Source organism: Paramisgurnus dabryanus, chromosome 12 (assembly GCF_030506205.2).
Source record: "Paramisgurnus dabryanus chromosome 12, PD_genome_1.1, whole genome shotgun sequence".
Lineage (NCBI taxonomy): Eukaryota > Metazoa > Chordata > Actinopteri > Cypriniformes > Cobitidae > Paramisgurnus > Paramisgurnus dabryanus.
The window spans coordinates 16,548,093-16,567,132 of NC_133348.1; the positions used below are offsets into that span (position 1 = coordinate 16,548,093).

A 19,040-nucleotide genomic window follows, 5' to 3' on the forward strand; every position below is an offset into this window, starting at 1 on the left:
ACAGAAATCATCATGGTGTCAAGACACACCTGGACACATTTAGGCGGGGCCACAGTGAATGAACTGGAAAAGACCATACAGGAGACAGACTACAACAAGAAGTGATATAATTAACGTAATGCAAAATACAAGACAACGAAAGTGACATTATACGTTCACTGTACTTAAGATTAATTTGTCAAATGCAATGAATTCTTATTTTATGGATTTACTAACAGAACCCCTTTATACATCAAGATGGCATCTTGACCTTTTAACCAGCAGTCCTGAGATCTTTCCATCTGCAGTAGTTTGATAGTGGAAAGAGGCGTTTGATCACTTGATCACTGACTCTTTGATTGCTGAAAAACAGAGTGGAAGCTAGCCTCTTCTGAGTGATAGGCAGATATTTTTAGATAAGATGATCAGTGTTCAGGCCTTTTTTGTATCTATTTGTGGAAAGAGAGAGTTGTTGCAGTCCACTCTAATAGGCTGTTTAAATGTGGTATAAAGATGTGTTTTGGACCACCGGATCACAAGTGGACAATGCTAAAAACAGGTGTAAACGGGGTGTAAAACATTTTGAGCTCGTTCACTTTCAACCACACTCAGAGGCTGTTTACACTTGGCATTAACATGCGTTTTCGTCGATCGGATCACAAGTGGACGACGTTAATGCCAGGTGTAAACGGTGTTCAAAACATTTTGAACGCGTCCACTTTCGACCACTTTCAACCACATCCAGAGGTAGTCGAAACCACTTTCGATCGGATCGCTTTGGAGCTGCGGAACGCAATGTGGTTGAATGTGTTCGAACAGCCACACGCGCCCGCCTTCTCTCCGCCCATTTATCTAATCTGAGGTATTAAACACAAATTTTACGTCTTTTTTTTTACTTCTGGCGTGAACATACGGTGAACAGCGCTATTTTTAGCCTTTCATTGATAAAACTACTGCGGGTGTTCTCCGTAGTTTCGTTTTGAAAGCGTGAAAGTTGCGCAATCCTATTTCATCAATTGCGCTGAAAATTCAGAGAAAGCTCTACCATACACACGTACAAAACTCTGTGCAGCATGTATACTTGCTAAACAAGCAGTGGACTCCGACATAATATTAGTCTGCGTCCATATAAACTCATAATTACTCACGCTCGCGTTTGAATGGTAGCAGAGAGACTCGCCCACCATCTCACGGACTGTCCCCTCACAGTATTCAGGACAGAAGTGGTCGAAAGTGGACAAAAGAGACGGATTTAAATACCAGGTGTAAACGTAATGTGTCTCTCTCGTCCACTTGTGATCCGATCGATGAAAACACATCTTAATGGTAACACTTTATTTTACGACCCGCAAAGGACCGCGTAATTAAACCGAATTTACAGCGTACCTATTTGTAACAACAGAGTACCTCTACAGTACGTACTTGTAGTTATAAGGGAATAATATTTTAAGTTTGGGGTAATAAGGGGGTAAGAATATATGGAAAATTATTCTCTAAGTATTTCATAACTACAGGGTACATATTGTAATATTACGTGGTATGTATGACTTACGTCTATGGGTAATATGGTCTATGTGTAATATGTTTTTTTTTCATATTTGCTACTTACCTGATGAAGTGTTTTGTATAGCCTACAGTTGATGTCTACAAGCCACGTCGGCAAATAAAATATAACACACAATAAAAATAATAGCAACTTGTACCTCTTTGATCTGTATATGTATACAGGAGTTACCAGGTAACTCTTATATTTGCGGGCTGTAAATTGAAGTGGGGCTTATTCCCCGATTGTTCGGTGTACGTACCAGGTAACTCTCATATTTGCGGGCTGTAAACTTAAGTGGTGCTTTGTTCACCTCTTGTTATAAATGTTATAGGGTAAATACCATAAACATACAGAATATTGTTATTTTTATTTTAAAACAACTTATTTCAAAACATCTTTAAAACACTATAATTAAGCCAACACTTAATGTTTATTATCACATAACTTTTATTTAAAATAAAAAGTCATGACAATTTTTCATTGTTTTTGCGGCTTGGCTTCCTCTGTTGGTGTTCTTGTCCACTCGGATGATGAGTTGATGTCGTCTCACAAATGCTGTTCTGCATTACATATAAAAAACATAAATGAAAGCCTTCAGTAAATGTTTCTTCACTGTGCCTTGACAGAAACAGAGTTTTCTAAGCCAGTTACGTTTATAAATTTTAGGCTTACTTATGTGCTAGCTAACCGGCTACCGTTAGCTAGCAACTTTCTTGAAAAACATTGTTTGAAATGCGTGAGTCATGTATTAACAAAACCAGTCACCTTATCCAGCATGCGGAACCTGCTAACATCACTCGCAGCCGTACTCCACAGTGTAGAACGTTTTTAAAACCTCTTAAAGAAATTTCACCTCAGGATCGCGTTCCAGCAAACCTCCTGCAGACGGCCGCGCGCTCTACACCTGCGCACTAACCTACGCATGTAGTCGTCTTTTGCTTTAGCGGGAGCTGATATCTGCTGTTGTTTCATTCTGGTTTGCCATTTCATAAATTATATTTGGCTAAAATACTTGTGTTTACAGTAAATAAATTGCAAAGCACCACTTCAAATATGTCTGCAAATGTAGGAGTTTCCTGGTAAATAGGGAATAAGTTGCTATTTGTATTGTACTTACCTTAAAAAAAAGATAACCACATTAAATCAGCTGGACTTTTGTTATTAAAAGCAAGTAATATAGGCTACTAAAATAAAAGTGATATGCTGTTATATTTATTTGCCGATGTGGCTCGTAGACATTGACTGTATACAACATTCAGTAGTCAATATGAAAAATTCACAATAAAAAATAAATAAAACATAATTTCCCCATAGACTTGACTAAGTCATACATACCACGTAATATTACAATAGGTACCCTGTTGTTATAAAATACTTAGAGTATAAATAATTTATAATTCTTCATATTCTTACCCCCTTATTACCCCAAACTTAAAATATTATTCCCTTATACCTACAGGTTACCTACCCTGTTGTTACAAATAGGTACGCTGTAAATTCGGTTTAATTACGCGGTACTTTGCGGGTCGTAAAATAAAGTGTTACCCTTAATACCAAGTGTAAACAGCCCCTCAGAGGTAGTGGAACACGCAAATGTGTTCAAGCATCCACTAAAGACTTCCTACACTTCGGCTATTTTTTTATGTGTAATGTACAGAGTACAATGTCCATCTGACATGACTGCAGTGCAAGCATGCGATGTTCAGCGCGGCCTTTAGGCTTTCATTAATAAATTTAAAGCAGCTGCTCTCCACCGCTTTCATTTTTGTTTTATTTTGCAAGCATGTAAAAGTTACACAAGCTTATTTCATCAATTGTGCTGACATTTCAGAGAAGGCTCTTATATAGACGTTTCAGCAGTAACAACATAACATAAACAAATAGCTTTCGTGGAGCACACGTAACTTCCGGTAAACTAAGCTAAGAATAAAAAAAAACAAAGTCATTTTAAAGTAGTTTATTTTTTATAACAAGCTAAATAAACAACAAATGGATTACCTAGGAAATCAAAACATTTGTTATTTTGCGGCAAGGTATTTGTTCAAGAGTTCAGTTTAGCAACTAATCAGACCATTAAACAAACAGAAACCGGAAGTAAAGTTCCAACCAGATGCGTAAATGCATCACCGCACGTGCGTCCGATGCAAGCGTCTATACATGAACAAAACGTTGTGCAGCATGATTACTAACAACACAAGCAGCAGACTCTGACATGATATTAGTTTGCGTCAATTAAAGGGCACCTATTATCTGATTTACGCTTTTACATTTCCTTTGGTGTGTAAGTGTGTATTAGTATACGTTAACTATATGCAAAAGGTACAAACCCCAAAGTAAATGATGAGGTGAGTTATCATCTCCAACGTAAATCTCTTTTCTTGGACTACAACAAACACACGGATTGTAGGCAACCGTTTACTTCCTGTGATGTAGAAAAGACCAACATTATCATAATTCCTCCCACTTCAGACTCACAGCCTGTAAGTTAACTCCTGTTAGCATTGCATTGTGACCGAATCTTTCAAAGATGGTAAGGAGCGCCACGTTTCAGGCTGACTTCAGAGGTATTCAGGCCAATCACAACGTTCAGATTAGCTGGCCAATCAGGGACAGAGCTTTTCAAATCCATGCGTCCAAGCCTCTAAAAAATGGTGCTAAATACCACTAAAAGTGTTTAACTGGCACATCATCATACAAAAGAGAACCAAAATTTTACCTGTATAGCACACGTGTACCATAATTGTATAGTTACTTATAGTACTTCTCTATTGTTACGAGCCAGTGAACCACTTTTAGTGCTATTTAGCACCATTTTTACCACTAAATGAAATGAACGTAAATAATAGTCTTGTTAAACAACATCATTAAAACTTTATAAAGTTCTGCATTAGATGTATTACACTTAACTACGAGATGTATCTTTTCCCAATGCTCTCAGAGGTTTATAAGACGGGTAAGTATTTTTGCCTTTATTCAATCTTATGTTTTATTCTTTTTATTTCCTGTGGTCTGTTTCGGGATTTTTTTCCATCCCTGCATTTCCTCATCTACGGTACAACAACGAAATGTTCTTTCTCTTTCGAACATCTGAACGAGAAGTCTACTTTTAACATTCCTCCAGCATGCACTCAGATCTTTGCTGTATCTATATATTCTAAGCTTTTTTTATTTTTTTATTTTTAATCACAGTGACCTTTTCCCCTTCTCTCTGAAACCCTGTCTTAAATTTGATAACACCATTTCACTCTTTTCCTCTGTAGGCAGCCCAGGGCGGTGGACATCGGACACTGCTGTATGGTCACGCCATCCTCCTAAGACATTCCTTAAGTGGAATGGTAAGAATGCTCCACACAAATTGAAGCCAATAGGGAGAGAGATTAGGCAGCCTGTCACTGCTTACAGCTAACATACATCAACTCTGTGATCAATGAGCTCCTACAGTACAGTATGTTGGAAATAGCTGAAGTGAAAAGTCTTTAACATCACAAACAACAAGATGACCCATGTTTTAGAAGGATCATTACATGTTTGAGCTTGGGTTATATTGAACTTGACCTATGGAAGGCATTTACCCATAATGCAGTGAGTCAATGTAAAGAAAAATCTTTTAAGCTATAAGGAGCAGAATCTATACCAGTTTTCTTGTTTGTTTGCCCTCAGTATCTGACCTGTCTGAAGACCTCCAGGTCTTTAACAGATAAGCTGTCTTTTGATGTTGGCCTACAAGAAGAATCAACTGGTAAGGAGGAACAAAATATTACTTAAAATACAAAGTGATCTGTATAATTTAGGTATCCTTATGAAGATCTCTTTCTGGTGGCTGTGATTGACAGTTGAACCACAAGTAACAGATGCAGCACTGGGGCTGCTTCCCAAGAGATCTAAAATGAAACATAGATATCTTACTATTTTTGTGTATTGTGCCACCCAAATAGTGGAACAGCATAAATAATTATATCAACATCTGAGTTGTAAAAACATGAGATCCTAGATCTTATAAGATCATACAGGTTATCTAGCTAAAAAATGCTTTGCAGACAGTGTTTGCCAAGGCAAAATAGTGCCTTGTTCTGCATATTAGTTCATCAGGGTGAAATGTCAATGTAATTCAGATAATTGATTTAGGACATTGTTGAGCTGTCGATTTATTTAATTATTTAAAGGGATAGTTCACCCAAAAATTAAAATTAGGTCATCATTTAGTTTATTTCTTCTGTTGAACACAAAAGAAGATATTTTGATAAATGATGGTAAGCACATAGTTGCCGGCAGTGTTGGGGAAAGTTACTTTTAAAAGTAACGCATTAAAATATTGTTACTTCCAAAAAAGTAACTAATTGTGTTACTTAGTTACTTTTTATGGAAAGTAATGCTTACGTTACTTTTTAGTTACTTTTGCATTACTTTTTCTTGATTGAGGCTTGATCTCTTTCAGGCCTTCCAGGTGTTTTTTCAGAAATTCAGAAATTGCATATTTTATCACAAAAATGTCGAGCTCTGGCCTGCCATCTAAGTTTCTGACTCATTCTGTTCCCACACAGGCGTGTGCATAAGGTGGCTATGTTTAGTTTAATTGAGCACATAATGTTTTCTTAATCAAATTAATTAAACTAAAAAAGTAACTTCCATTGCTTTTTGAGTATTATTTTTACGTAATGCACATTACTTGTAACATTACAGTGTACTCCAACACTGGTTGCCGGTAACCATTGACTTCCATAGTAGGAAAAACACATACTATGGTCATTTATCAAAATATCTTCTATTGTGTTCAACAGATTGTGTAATAAATTTAACTTTATCTAACTTGTATAGCACTTCTTATATTACTGCCTCCATAAGACAAATTGCTCTGTTTTTTCCTTATTTAAGTCGCTTTGGATACATATGCTAAATACCTAAAAGTGAATGTAAATGTAAGTAATTTTTTTGTATAATCGAAGGGGAGGCTTGTTGGTGGACAATTCACCCTGCATCCAAGCAGAGGTCAGAAGGTGAGAAGGTCCGCATTGGAGATGACCTCATTTTGGTCAGTGTGTCCTCAGAGAGGTACCTGGTAAGTACCTGATGTATTTAAAGACAAAATATTTACAAATTACCTTAAGTTTTTCCAACTTTAGTCTCACTCTTTTCCCCAGACTTTAATCCATATAAGCCTTTTATATTTTATGGACTCAATCTCCACAATGCCTTTTATTCCCAGATAATCTCTTAACCCTAAGCCATGGAAATGTGTGCTGCACAAGTCTGTGTATACTGTAGTTCCTATTAGCATAATTTCTCATTATAATTTCAATTGTGTGTGGCAAGATGGTTTCGCCAGATGTGCTGGCAGTTAATATACTGTACTGTACGTCTTGCGAACAGAAGGAGACCATCAGGTTTAATCAAGTTGATGTGCTCAGAAAGACGTTGGAACTCTGAGACTTTTATTCTATCCCACAATGCACTGCAATAATGAGTGTATAACCGATGTTCAGTCAGAGCTAGCTCCTACTTATCCGCTGTAAGGCTTGTACCCGCGTTTCAGTGCATGTTGACGCTTGCGGACCTACGGCGCACTTAGTGCCTGAATTCACTCACATGTTTTATTCACAAGTGGAATATATTAGTGAAGTAATTTAGGGAATAGCGAATAAGGGTGTAGGGGGCAATTTCAGATGCAGCCTGTGTTCTCTAGAGGAGGCAACTTAATGCTTGGAAGGAGAAAGGTTATTATTGCTTCCCACTTTTGTCTAGTTTACAGATTACGATGGTTCTCTCGTTCTGATGTGATAATAATCACATCTTTGATAAGTTGAGCTATTTTCTCTCCAGCTATGGATTAGTTAACAGTGCCTGTGGTTGGGGTGCTTCCGAGAGACAGTCAACAGAAAGGCAATCTCTGTTGTTTTTGTATTTCCTAGACAGTAATCTTTTAAAAAACAGATTTGTTACTTGGCGTGCAGACATCACAGACAGGCTGGCGGATTCAAGGCTGTGCCAGGAAGTCGTAATCTCTTTCTCTCTTTTTTTAAATTGATTTCTTACTGTCTACATTGGTTTCTCCCTCTCTTTCACAAACTCATGCAAGCACAAGCACGTCAAATGAGTTGAGTACTGTAAATACACTTTTCTATCTCCTGTAGCACCTCTCCATCTCGAACGGGAGCATTCAGGTGGATGCTTCTTTCATGCAAACACTGTGGAATGTTCAACCTACCTGCTCCAGAGCCAACACAGCAGTGGGTGAGTTTTCTCATTTAGTACATCAAATGCTGTGTTTTGGTTATGAACATACATTTGGATCTCTATAACATGCCCTCTCTCTAGGATATCTCCTTGGTGGCCATGTGATGCGCTTGTTTCATGGGCATGATGAGAGTCTCACTATACCAGGATCTGATCAAAGTGCAGAGGAACAGAGGCGAGTCACTGACTCAACAGTATCTAATGCATACATTTCATATTATCTGTCTGCCTGCCTATTATATCATACCACCTACTGTATATTATACAATTTTCTCTATTCATAGTGCAATGTTTGGTAAGAGTTTGTTTCCAAAACGCGATAAATGGCAATTCAAAATAAATAAATGACCAAAGTCAGTATTGTATCAGTTAAAAAGTAAATCCTTATTTTTACGCAAAATCCAATATCCGCCGTGTTGTTCTGTCATCTTTTCTCTCTTTTTCCCAAACCGCGACGAACGCCAGTCCTCCTTCTCTGCAGAATGCAATAAATCCGCTCAACAAATCACAGCGCACCATTCCACGCATTGTAAACAACAATGGCGGCGCGTTCAATACACACGGAATCCTAGTTTTTCTCATCTACTTTGTACTCCGTGATCAACAAACAAACAAATACAAAATAATACTTTTTATGGTATTGTGGTGGTTTTCTGTGACGGGGAAGAAACGCAAGTCATCAAAATCGAATAATTTACGCAAGAGGCACTCAGGAGACGGGAAAATGTCAGCTGTTGCTTGTTCTCCCGACAGCATCAAGCTTCTGTCATGCTAACACATTGACCCCAGGGGATCTTATGAAAAACTTTCCATTATTTTACTCAAAGTCAACGAAAATCAAGCAGGACCAAAACATTTTACAGCTGATTGCTGTTAAAAAAGTTCAGCGACGACGTCCAAAGTATAACAGCAGCAATGACAGTGTTATTAATATGACAAAGTAAGTGTTTTGATTAATGCCATTAATGTTTCTTTTTTTAATCAGTGGATACCACTAGTCAACTAAATAAATAAAGACATGGCAAAGATAAATGCACATTTATATATTGATTCAATAGATTTATAGCATTTTGGAAAAAAACTTGTCATGGATTTATTGCATTTTGTGGAAAAAGTATTCAGTTTTTATAATAAATCTTTGAAAATCAAATTATGGATTAGAATTTTTTATGTTTTTATAACCTAAAGATGATATGTGAAAGTTTGTAACAGAAAATAGTGTTTTTCATCTTGTCACTTTCTTGGTATAGAAAACATGTTTTTACAGAAATTAGTCAAAATCAATTTATTGTCTTTTGAAACCAAACTCTTCATATTGTCTATTCATAGTACAGAAATAAACAATATATTCCACTATCCTGTAATAGAACAACCATTCTTTTCTTATTTATTTCCACAGAATGGTGAACTATGAAGTCGGTAAAGGAGGGTCCAAGGCCAGGTCTTTATGGAGGCTGGAGCCACTTCGGATAAGGTGAAGTTAAACACGCACATACATACGCTGTGCACTTCTATGCTTGTCACACACATACACACACAAACTGCAGTAAATTTTTGATGACCCAGACTTCCCGCTGTCTGTTTCAATTATGCCCAACAGGGTACTTTGAAGTCAGGTCAGTATGGAGCATGTCTACTGTATGGATCCACTGTGGGTGGCAAAATCCTAAAATAATCATAATTGTTTTTGCCGAACCCTATCAAATAAGCAAAAAATCTTTAATCACAATTTTTGATGATGTATTTAGTATAAGAGAGCGCTTAATCCTGATTTAAGCCTCACAGACTCACAGGGAATTCTGGGCTTTTCTTTGAATTACAGCTGGAGTGGGAGCCACATTAGATGGGGTCAGCCCTTTCGTCTACGCCATCTTTCCACCGGTCACTACCTGGGCCAGACAGAAGATCACGGTCTGATACTACTGGACAGAAAGAAGTCTGACACTGCTGCGACTGCCTTCTGCTTTAGGCCAAGCAAGGTTTGAGTTATTCTGGGCTGTCAAAAGATTAATCGCATGCACAGTTTTTTTTAATTTATGTGTGTGCTGTGTGTAATTATTTTATATATACACTGAAAAAAATTATAAACGCTTTTGTTTTTGCCCCAATTTTTCATTAGCTGAACTAAAAGATCTAAGACTTTTTTTATGTACACAAAATGACTATTTCTCTCAAATATTGTTCACAAATCTGTGTTTTTGAGCCTATATCTTCTCCTTTGCAGAGATAATCCATCCACCTCACATGTGTGGCATATCAAGATGCTGATTAGACAGCATGATTATTGCACAGGTGTGCCTTAGGCTGGCCACAATTAAAGGCCACTCTAAAATGTGCATTTTTATCACACAGCACAATGCCACAGATGTCACGAGTTTTGAGGGAGTGTGCAATTGGCATGCGGTTGATATATTTTATATAAATGAAAAATAAATAAATAATTTTTTTTCTATATAATATTTACACATAGTATACACACACATATATTATTCTAACAAACTTTTATTTTGTATGTGATTAATCACGATTAATCTTTTGACAGCCCTGATTTATACATTTTAAATGTATCTGTTGATTAATGCTGTATTGCGATTTCAACAAGAAATAAATCATGACTGTCAAACAAAAACACATAGCCTTAATGCTGGATTTTCCAGCAGGGTACTTTTCTAATTACTAATCCTCACTGCATGAATTCATCATTACTGTATATTGAAGTTTCATTATAGCCCTGCTGTGCTGTAACAATCTGTTTACAAAGAGATAACAAACCCCTCTGCCCTACTGTCTATTTTATATCAATAAACCCTTAACAGACCCCCAAAGTATTGACCACCACTGTCCAGACGACAATGAATTGGCACATAAATCTAACGACTCTTTTGATTTGTCTTTCCCTGGCAGGAAAAGGTTGATTCCGGTCCAAAGCGTGATATAGACGGCATGGGAGTGGCAGAGATCAAATACGGCGATTCTGTCTGTTTCGTCATGCACGTGTCCACCGGCCTCTGGCTCTCCTACCAGGCGCCCGATGCGAAATCTTCTCGTTTGGGGCCGCTGAAGAGAAGAGTGAGATGATAAAGCGTCTTTGTGTTTTTTGTAACGAAAATGCGCTTATGCTGTATTTTACGAGGCTGAAATTATCATCAAGCTCCCCCCTCCAGGTTACACTTACATCACTACATCATTCAGCTTTAAATAACAAGCATATCTATGTAGACATCATGTGCCATCAGTTATGATCCTGTCAAAGATTAAGGGGCTCTCAGGCTTAACCGCGGATCTGCCCCTTGGAGTGAAGGATATGCGAGGCTGTGGTTTAAATGTGATAATGAGGTAGGCATGGTGACAGTATGTTTTGTGGGAGTGGCCAGGATAACACATCTCTCTAGCGTTCTAGTATGCAGCTGAATTCTGGGCTAAAGGCCAAGTAAAGCAAAACCACCTTTACACAAACCTCAGGAGGACACAGTCTTTGCTATGGGGACGCTCTGTTCGATTGTCCTGTGATAATATTGAACTGGATTTTGGGTTACCTGGACATGCACGTCCTTTATGCACCTTTCCTATGATGACTAAGATACCAAGTTGAAGAAAAGTTGTTAGAGTCAGTTAACAGGTTTTTTTGTGGCTGTTAAAAATATCATAGTTAATGATATAGACAAAGTAGCTTATTGTGCTGAACTATTGTAAAATTTTCAGTACACTGTCAGAAAAAGATACAAAAGCTGTCATTTGGACCATACTTCTTAAAAATGTCCTAATATATGACCGATTTAGGTATAGATATGTCTATGCTACTTTTATGCACCATAGGTACAAAGGTGTGCTTTTCGAAAGGGTACCTCCACACACAATGTCAAATCAACATATATTTTTATGTTACTTTAGTTTAACAAATTAAGTTAAACATTTTCAACTTGTTTTAAAATAGTAGGTGCAAAACCAAGTTGTTTTAACTTCACGCTGCATTTTTTTTTACAGTGACAGCTTTTATATTTTTATTTCTGCGAGTGTAGATACAGTAGAGACTATTATTTCCATTAAATGGACAAGCAACATGTGATAAATCTAATAATCTTAAATTGGTCAAATAGTCAGCAGATTTCTCAGCCTGGTTCATATTTCAGCCTATCCCAAATTAGCTGTCCATGTTATTACCAAGTGGTTATGATATATATGTGACCTGGTTTATAGCTGAGATGGACTCTATTGCAGACATTTTTGTTGCAGTCGGTGTTAATGTAAGTTTCTTGGGTGTGTGCAGGCCGTCCTCTCTCCGGAGGGTCATATGGATGATGGGCTGACTCTGCAGCTCTGTCAGCATGAGGAGTCCCGGGCGGCTCGCATCATTCGCAACACTACTCACCTCTTTACTCAGTTTATCAGGTAAAGAGTCCATCTCAATGTAAATGCTCCTTGGAACTGTGAGTGCTGCAGGATTTAAGTTTAACAAATGCAATGTTGTGTTTAATATTAAAATATTTTAAAATATTGAAAAGGTGTTTAATGTTGTTCTCCTGTTCGCAGGGGACTGTATGACTTGACTGGAGAAAAGGCCTCTGAGGTGATTCTGCCTGTGGGTGAGGTCCTGCAGACCCTCAATGACCTCATTGTGTACTTCCAGCAGCCAGACTCTGAGCTGGAGCATGAGGAAAAACAGATGCAGCTCAGATCCATCATCAAACGGCAAGATCTCTTCAAAGAGGAGGTGAACTGACCTAGATCAAAGGCCACTCATGTTGGGTTTCCTACTTGTGTCATTAGACTTATGATAATAAATGCTAATTATTCTTGAAAATTTTACTTGTCTGCCAGTTACGATCATCAATACATAGAGACAATGTTTATTGCTTTCTCCGGTAGAGATGCTGTGAAATTTCTTTGTCACAAGATAAACATTTACTAAACTGGGCAACAAAACAAGCAGTGTAAATAAAACCTAAAATAGTCAAACTGTGCGATCATATTATTAAAGAGCACCTATTTCATTGCTAATAACAACGTTATTTTGTGTATTTGGTATAACACAATGTGTTTGCGTGGTTTATTTAAAAAAACCACATTATTTTCCACTTACCGTACATTTTTGTAGCTCCAGATTTCACTCTCTTCCTGAAATGCACAGATTTGAAAAGCTCTGTCCCTGATTGGCTAGCTAATCTGTACATTGTGATTGGCCTGAATAGACATCAGCCAGAAATGTGACCCTCCTATCATGTTTGAAAGATTTGCGTACAATGTAATGCTAACAGGAGTTATTTTACAGGCTGTAAGTCCAAAGCGAGAGGAATTATGATAATGTCGGTCTTGTCTAGATCACCAATCCCAGGAAGTAAACTGTTACCTACAATCCATGTGTTTGTTGTAGTCCAAGAAAAGAGATTTATGTTGGAGATGATAACTCGCGTCATCGTTTACTTTGGGGAATGTACCTTTTGGATATTGTTAACATGTACTAATACACACCTGCACACAAAAGGAAATTTAAAAAAGTGAATTGGACAATAGGTGATCTTTAAATATTTGTGCCCAATAGTCAAGTCTTTTGTTTATTTGTATTATTTACTTGATCTAATAATATTTTTTTACACTATATATATATTTTTTTTTGACTGCTTATTCTGTTATTTTAGGGGATGTTAACCCTGATCTCACACTGCATTGATCGGCTAAATGTGTACAACAGTGCTGCTGAGTTTGAAGAGTTAGCAGGCGAGGAGGCTGGAGAAGCATGGAAAGACATTTTGAACCTCCTTTATGAGCTTCTGGGTAAGAGCTCTGTCACATGAGCTGATGGTCCACGACATTGATTGAGATACATGACCATAATTTGTGGCAAGAATTTGGTCCTCTTTTTTATTACCTTGTCTTTGACCTCCAACTGGATTCATGGAGGACAGATTTATGCTGCGTACACCAAATGCGGAGCATCACATTCCTCGCTCTAGATTAATGGCGGGATTTAACTAAACAATTTTTCGCTTGAGTTAAATATTTCCAACTTGCATGAAGGTGCGTTTTCATGCCAACCGTCATTTGCGTCATTCGCATCGACCTGCACTAGTGCTATTAATGTCTCTGCATTGATTTGTATGTAATCTACATGCGCAAATAGATGAATTCGCGTTAGGTGTGTACGCCTCATTACAGTTAGGAAAAGTAACTTGTTTAAAGAAGTTACCCAAAAAAGAAAATTCTGTCATTGTTCGAGCCCTGGTTAGGTCAGGTGGCCTTTCTGTGTTGAGTTTGCATGTTCTCCCTCTGTCAGCATGGGTTTACTCCGGATTCTCCGGATACCAAATAGGTTCTCGAACTTTTTTGGCATGCTGCTCCCCTTGGGTACGGTTCATCCCTTTCGCAGCCCCCCAAAAGAAAATGTATGACATAAAACATTCTAAAATGTATAATTGGAATTAACTAAAACATATTAAATTATGTTAAAATATTAAAAGATTTAAAATATTTAATATTTTTTCTGAGGTTTCTTTACACAGAATTTATGTTAAATTAATGTTTTTTATAAAATGTCATAAAACTGGGTCCCCCTGGCACCATCTGGCGGCCCCCAGTTTGAGAACTACTGGATTAACTAGTTCTCACCGTGAATATAGCCATAGATGCTGATGGCATCTAAGAATAAAAAAATGTTTGTTCTCAATGCTGGATCGGCATTAAGAAGAAACAAAAACAAACCAACCATTCACATTCATTGTAGTTTTATTAAAAATATCCAGCATAGTGTTGAGAGTAAATAACAATAGCATTTATATTAAAATGTAAAATGCTTCTGTTTACTCCATAGTTTATATGTAGTGTTTCCTCAAGCATTTTTAATATATATTCAAAGTAGAAGATAGCTTGGTTGTTTTTTAATTTCAAAGTTTAATTGTTTTTTTACGTTTCATTTGAGAATCTAACACCACATTAGATTTCAGTGGCTTGATGGTTCTCCTCCGTTCACCTTCACTGACAACATTTATCAGTGGCCATGTTGAGACTTGCTCATTTTTCTTCACTGAGTCATTGAGGTCACCTGCGTCCTGCATCTATCTGCAGTACCGTATGCATGAAACATTATGCTGGTGACAACAGCCACTTTTACGACTCCATACAGATCCATATGGATTCATTTTCTGCCACAGGACGCAGCTCTGCTCAGGGGGATTGGGCTTCAAACCTGCCTAGACAGATCACAGGAGTGCCTGTAATCTTCTTGCTCTCTGAGATAAAAATTGAATTATTCCTATTTAGTATTTTATCCACACCAAAGGTTCCGGTCAAGGGTTGGGCATCTTCACTCAGATGATTCTGGCAGTGTTTCTCACACTGGGGGGGGCTCAAGATGGTCCCAAGGGCCCTAGATTTATGGCATTTTACATGTTTTGTTGTGGGAAGGACAAGTCCTGTAAAGGTATTTGCAGGTGTTAGTTTAAGGTATATAAGGAATTAAAGTCCTTTATTGTATAAAACACTTTATTGCCATTGATTTTTCTCCATTAGCTGCTTTGATTCGAGGAAACAGGACCAACTGCACACAGCTCTCTCGCAAGCTGGATTGGCTGGTCAGCAAGCTAGAGCGATTGGAGTCCTCATCAGGTAAACGCTGCTATTTGTCAAACCTGACACATACATTAGCATTATTACCGAGAGGTTTTACATTAACCAGTATGTCCTACATAGCCATAAACTCTGTGCATCTGCCCAGATCAGTGATTTTCAAGTCTCAAGCTCCATATAACAGGGATATTATAGGGTTTAGAGTTCATAACAGTGCAGTATGTAGACAACTTTTATTGTAAAATCAATAGTGACTTGCTTATTCAGCTTTCTGATTATGTTATGGCCTGATAATTTCTTCTATTTACTGCAATGCAATATTAATAATACATTTCTTTACAGGCATTTTAGAGGTACTTCATTGTATCCTAATTGACAGTCCAGAATCGCTAAACATCATCCAGAAGGCCCACATCAGATCCATCATCTCCCTCCTGTATAAGCATGGACGCAACCACAAGGTCAACATTTGCTTTCAGTTTTCAAACACACACACACTTCCTGCTATTTAACGTTTTGAAAAAAAAAAACACAAGTCTGTTTGATTTAAGAGTATGCATGCCTAAAATGTTCTTGGTATCCCATAATAATCCCTTGTAGATTCTAGACGTTCTTTGTTCCCTTTGTGTCTGCAATGGTGTGGCTGTAAGAGCCAATCAGAATTTCATCTGTGACCACCTGCTTCCCAAGAGAGACCTGCTGCTCCAGACACGACTGGTCAATGACGTTCAAAGGTAAAAAATAACAACTGTCACAAATATTTTATCCTGTTCATATTTAAGTACATCATGAAACATTTCTGTACATTTATCTCTGGGTTTGTTTACAGTATGAGACCCAATATCTTCCTGGGCATGAGTGAGGGGTCAGCACAGTATAAGAAATGGTACTATGAACTGATCATTGATCAAGTAGACCACTATGTGACCAGCGAGCCCACCCACCTTCGTGTCGGCTGGGCCACCACCAGAGGCTATGCCCCTTATCCCGGGGGTGGAGAGGGCTGGGGAGGAAATGGTGTGGGGGATGACCTCTACTCATACAGTTTTGATGGGCTACATCTGTGGTCAGGTACGCACACGACTTTGGGAGGCCGGGTATTATGTAGACCTTATAAGCTATTTGTTAAGTTCTATTTCATTTTATTGACTTATAGGCTTTATGCCCAGCTGCACTACTTCCTGAACTTCAGCCAGCTCCTTGTTTCCTGTCTGCCATTATTGGACAAACTGATTAATCCAGGTGTGCCTGACCTCAGTAGTCACAACAACAATAATCAGACACACCTGGATTAATCAGTTTGTCCAATAATGGCAGACAGGAAACAAGGAGCTGGCTGAAGTTCAGGAAACAGTGCAGCTTGGCATAAAGCCAGCCTATTGTCCAATTTTAAATAGACACCTGCTGTTAGCCATGTTTTTTACTAGTTTTTACAACCATGTCAATTTCATTTCTGACAGGACGAATCCCAAGAGCTGTTGCCTCGGTTAACCAGCACTTGCTGAACTCAGACGATGTTGTGAGCTGCTGTCTAGATCTCGGAGCTCCTAGTATGTCTTTCCGAATTAACGGCCAGCCAGTACAAGGCATGTTTGAAGACTTCAACTTAGATGGCTTCTTCTTTCCTGTCGTCAGTTTTTCAGCAGGGGTCAAGTAAGTTTCTCAGTGTTTGACCACGCAGTCAGACAAAGGTCAAGTTTAACATAGAGAGCAAGAATGAATAATTATAGAGAGGTTGGGTGTTTTACGTGTGCTTTGTACATTGCTAGCTATGTTTGGATTTTAAAATACTAATAAAGATCAAATCCTTAACAACTGTAAAAAGTTTCTATCTGCTCTAACCTAAATACTGCTCAAGTTGTTTCAGTCATATTTATTATTATTTTTACTTCAGCCCAGTTAATCTGGAGTTAACTAATAACATACATAATTGTATACTTAAAAATTATGAAATGTTGTGTGGCAACCCCTTCTTTTGTAGCTATACCAAAGCACTTTTTGTTAAATAAACAAAGAAAGGTCATTACTCACTTGACTACTCAACCATCTCTGGTTGATCCAGTACATTTTGGACAACCCAGTGGTGCTTATCAGAGTAATTAATTGAGAAATTGATTGTGCTGCTTAGTGCCCACTCCATGCTTTTCTATCAAGGGTTCGATTCCTGTTGGGTGGTCGCCATGGAGACTTTAAATTCCTGCCTCCAGCAGGATACGTACCATGTTATGAAGCCCTCCTCCCCAAAGAAAAGATGCGTGTGGAGCCTGTCAAGGAGTATAAGAGAGATCTGGAAGGAGTTAGAGATCTTCTTGGCACCACAGAGTTCCTTTCCCAGGCCTCTTTCATTCCCGTTCCTGTTGACACCAGTCTGGTAAGATTTTGATGATCTTCTCCATAATTTACCCATCATCTAGTTTGACTATGCACTCCATACTTTCTTCTTAGAATGTAAAATGAAATATGAAACTTTGTTTTAACTGTTGTTTATTTAATTGTCTTGTGATCCAGATCGTCCTGCCTCCACATCTTGAAAACGTGAGAGACAAGTTAGCCGAGAACATTCATGAGCTTTGGGGCATGAACAAAATAGAGCTCGGGTGGACGTATGGCAAGGTACAAAAACTTTTTTAGTAGAGGTCACTCTCGTAAATACTACAATTAAAACTCCTCAGCAGATGCAAGAACATTGCTGTATGGCACATTTTGTAAGCTCTGATATCTGGATGATTTCTGCTGTGCTAGTTTAACTATAGGAGGAACCCAGAGGAAGATAATGGAATATGTCAACCTGAATTGAGAGTCCTTGACTGCAGCACAAATGAATATTTAAGCATCTGAGCACAAAAGCTGTGGATGCAGATTTCATTTATAGATAGTAGTGTCAAATGAAAAAGAAAGACAGTGTTTTTTTTTTACAATTTCAGTCTGCTTTGCAGTATTATAGTAGTTAAGGCAATCTTAATGAGCAGTATGCCATCCAAGAGCGTGCCAGACTAAATTAATTATGGTTCAGCACTGCCATTACTCTAGAGGCCAGATCTTATAATTTATTATGAATAAATATTTCAGAGCTTCAGCTGCTCTTGGATTAATTCGATTTTAATAACTTTATTGGTTCAAAATCAGCAGGGTGGGCTTGCTGAAAAAAAGTGGTCTTACATTGCCAGATCTTTTATTAATTGGTGTAAAGTCTCCATTATGCAGCCTATTCACATTTGTTTATGTACCTTTGTACATTTGTGCATTTGGCATACAATGTTATATCCCAAGCAACTTACAATGCAATCAAGCTATCAATGTTTGTTTCCCGGGGGCCGAACCCATGACCTTATTCACCCTTCAACCCTTACTGTGGAAAGCTGCAAAATTCAGCCAATCAGGTTATATAAAAAATAACTTCTGTGTGCAAAATACATCAGACCGTTTGTTTACAGAGATTGGACAATAGCAGCTTGACAAGCAGAGCAACACTTTCATCCTGTCACCATTAATCAATCTTAAATGCTTTTGCTTTGGTACTAGAGCTCCGCCACTTTGGATGATTATTAAAATCACATCACTTTCTCTTTTATATTCATTCATCCAACAAATGTGCTGATTATTTATTTCATTTCCTAATTCATCCAATAATCTGAAAATAATTCTTAGTATAGAAAAAGTTTCTTTGTAATTTAAAGGAGAATGTTTGGTTCAGTCTGCAAGTAGATTTAAATTTGTATTTTAG

At 37.8% G+C, this 19,040-nt stretch overlaps 1 protein-coding gene across 2 annotated transcripts in view; it reads left to right on the forward strand.

Annotated features, from left to right (window-relative positions):
• The window catches only part of ryr3 (ryanodine receptor 3), a 117,129-nt gene that overhangs the window by 37,843 nt on the left and 60,246 nt on the right, over nt 1–19,040 (forward strand). For both annotated transcript variants that reach the window (XM_065256886.2, XM_065256887.2), the window contains 18 exons: nt 4,786–4,860; nt 5,186–5,264; nt 6,469–6,581; nt 7,654–7,753; nt 7,838–7,931; nt 9,156–9,230; nt 9,579–9,735; nt 10,661–10,825; nt 12,024–12,145; nt 12,287–12,467; nt 13,393–13,528; nt 15,260–15,355; nt 15,659–15,777; nt 15,917–16,050; nt 16,146–16,387; nt 16,777–16,969; nt 17,471–17,687; nt 17,825–17,929. In XM_065256886.2, coding sequence (XP_065112958.1) covers nt 4,786–4,860; nt 5,186–5,264; nt 6,469–6,581; nt 7,654–7,753; nt 7,838–7,931; nt 9,156–9,230; nt 9,579–9,735; nt 10,661–10,825; nt 12,024–12,145; nt 12,287–12,467; nt 13,393–13,528; nt 15,260–15,355; nt 15,659–15,777; nt 15,917–16,050; nt 16,146–16,387; nt 16,777–16,969; nt 17,471–17,687; nt 17,825–17,929 — 2,403 coding nt within the window. The remainder of the gene's footprint in view (nt 1–4,785; nt 4,861–5,185; nt 5,265–6,468; nt 6,582–7,653; nt 7,754–7,837; nt 7,932–9,155; nt 9,231–9,578; nt 9,736–10,660; nt 10,826–12,023; nt 12,146–12,286; nt 12,468–13,392; nt 13,529–15,259; nt 15,356–15,658; nt 15,778–15,916; nt 16,051–16,145; nt 16,388–16,776; nt 16,970–17,470; nt 17,688–17,824; nt 17,930–19,040) is intronic.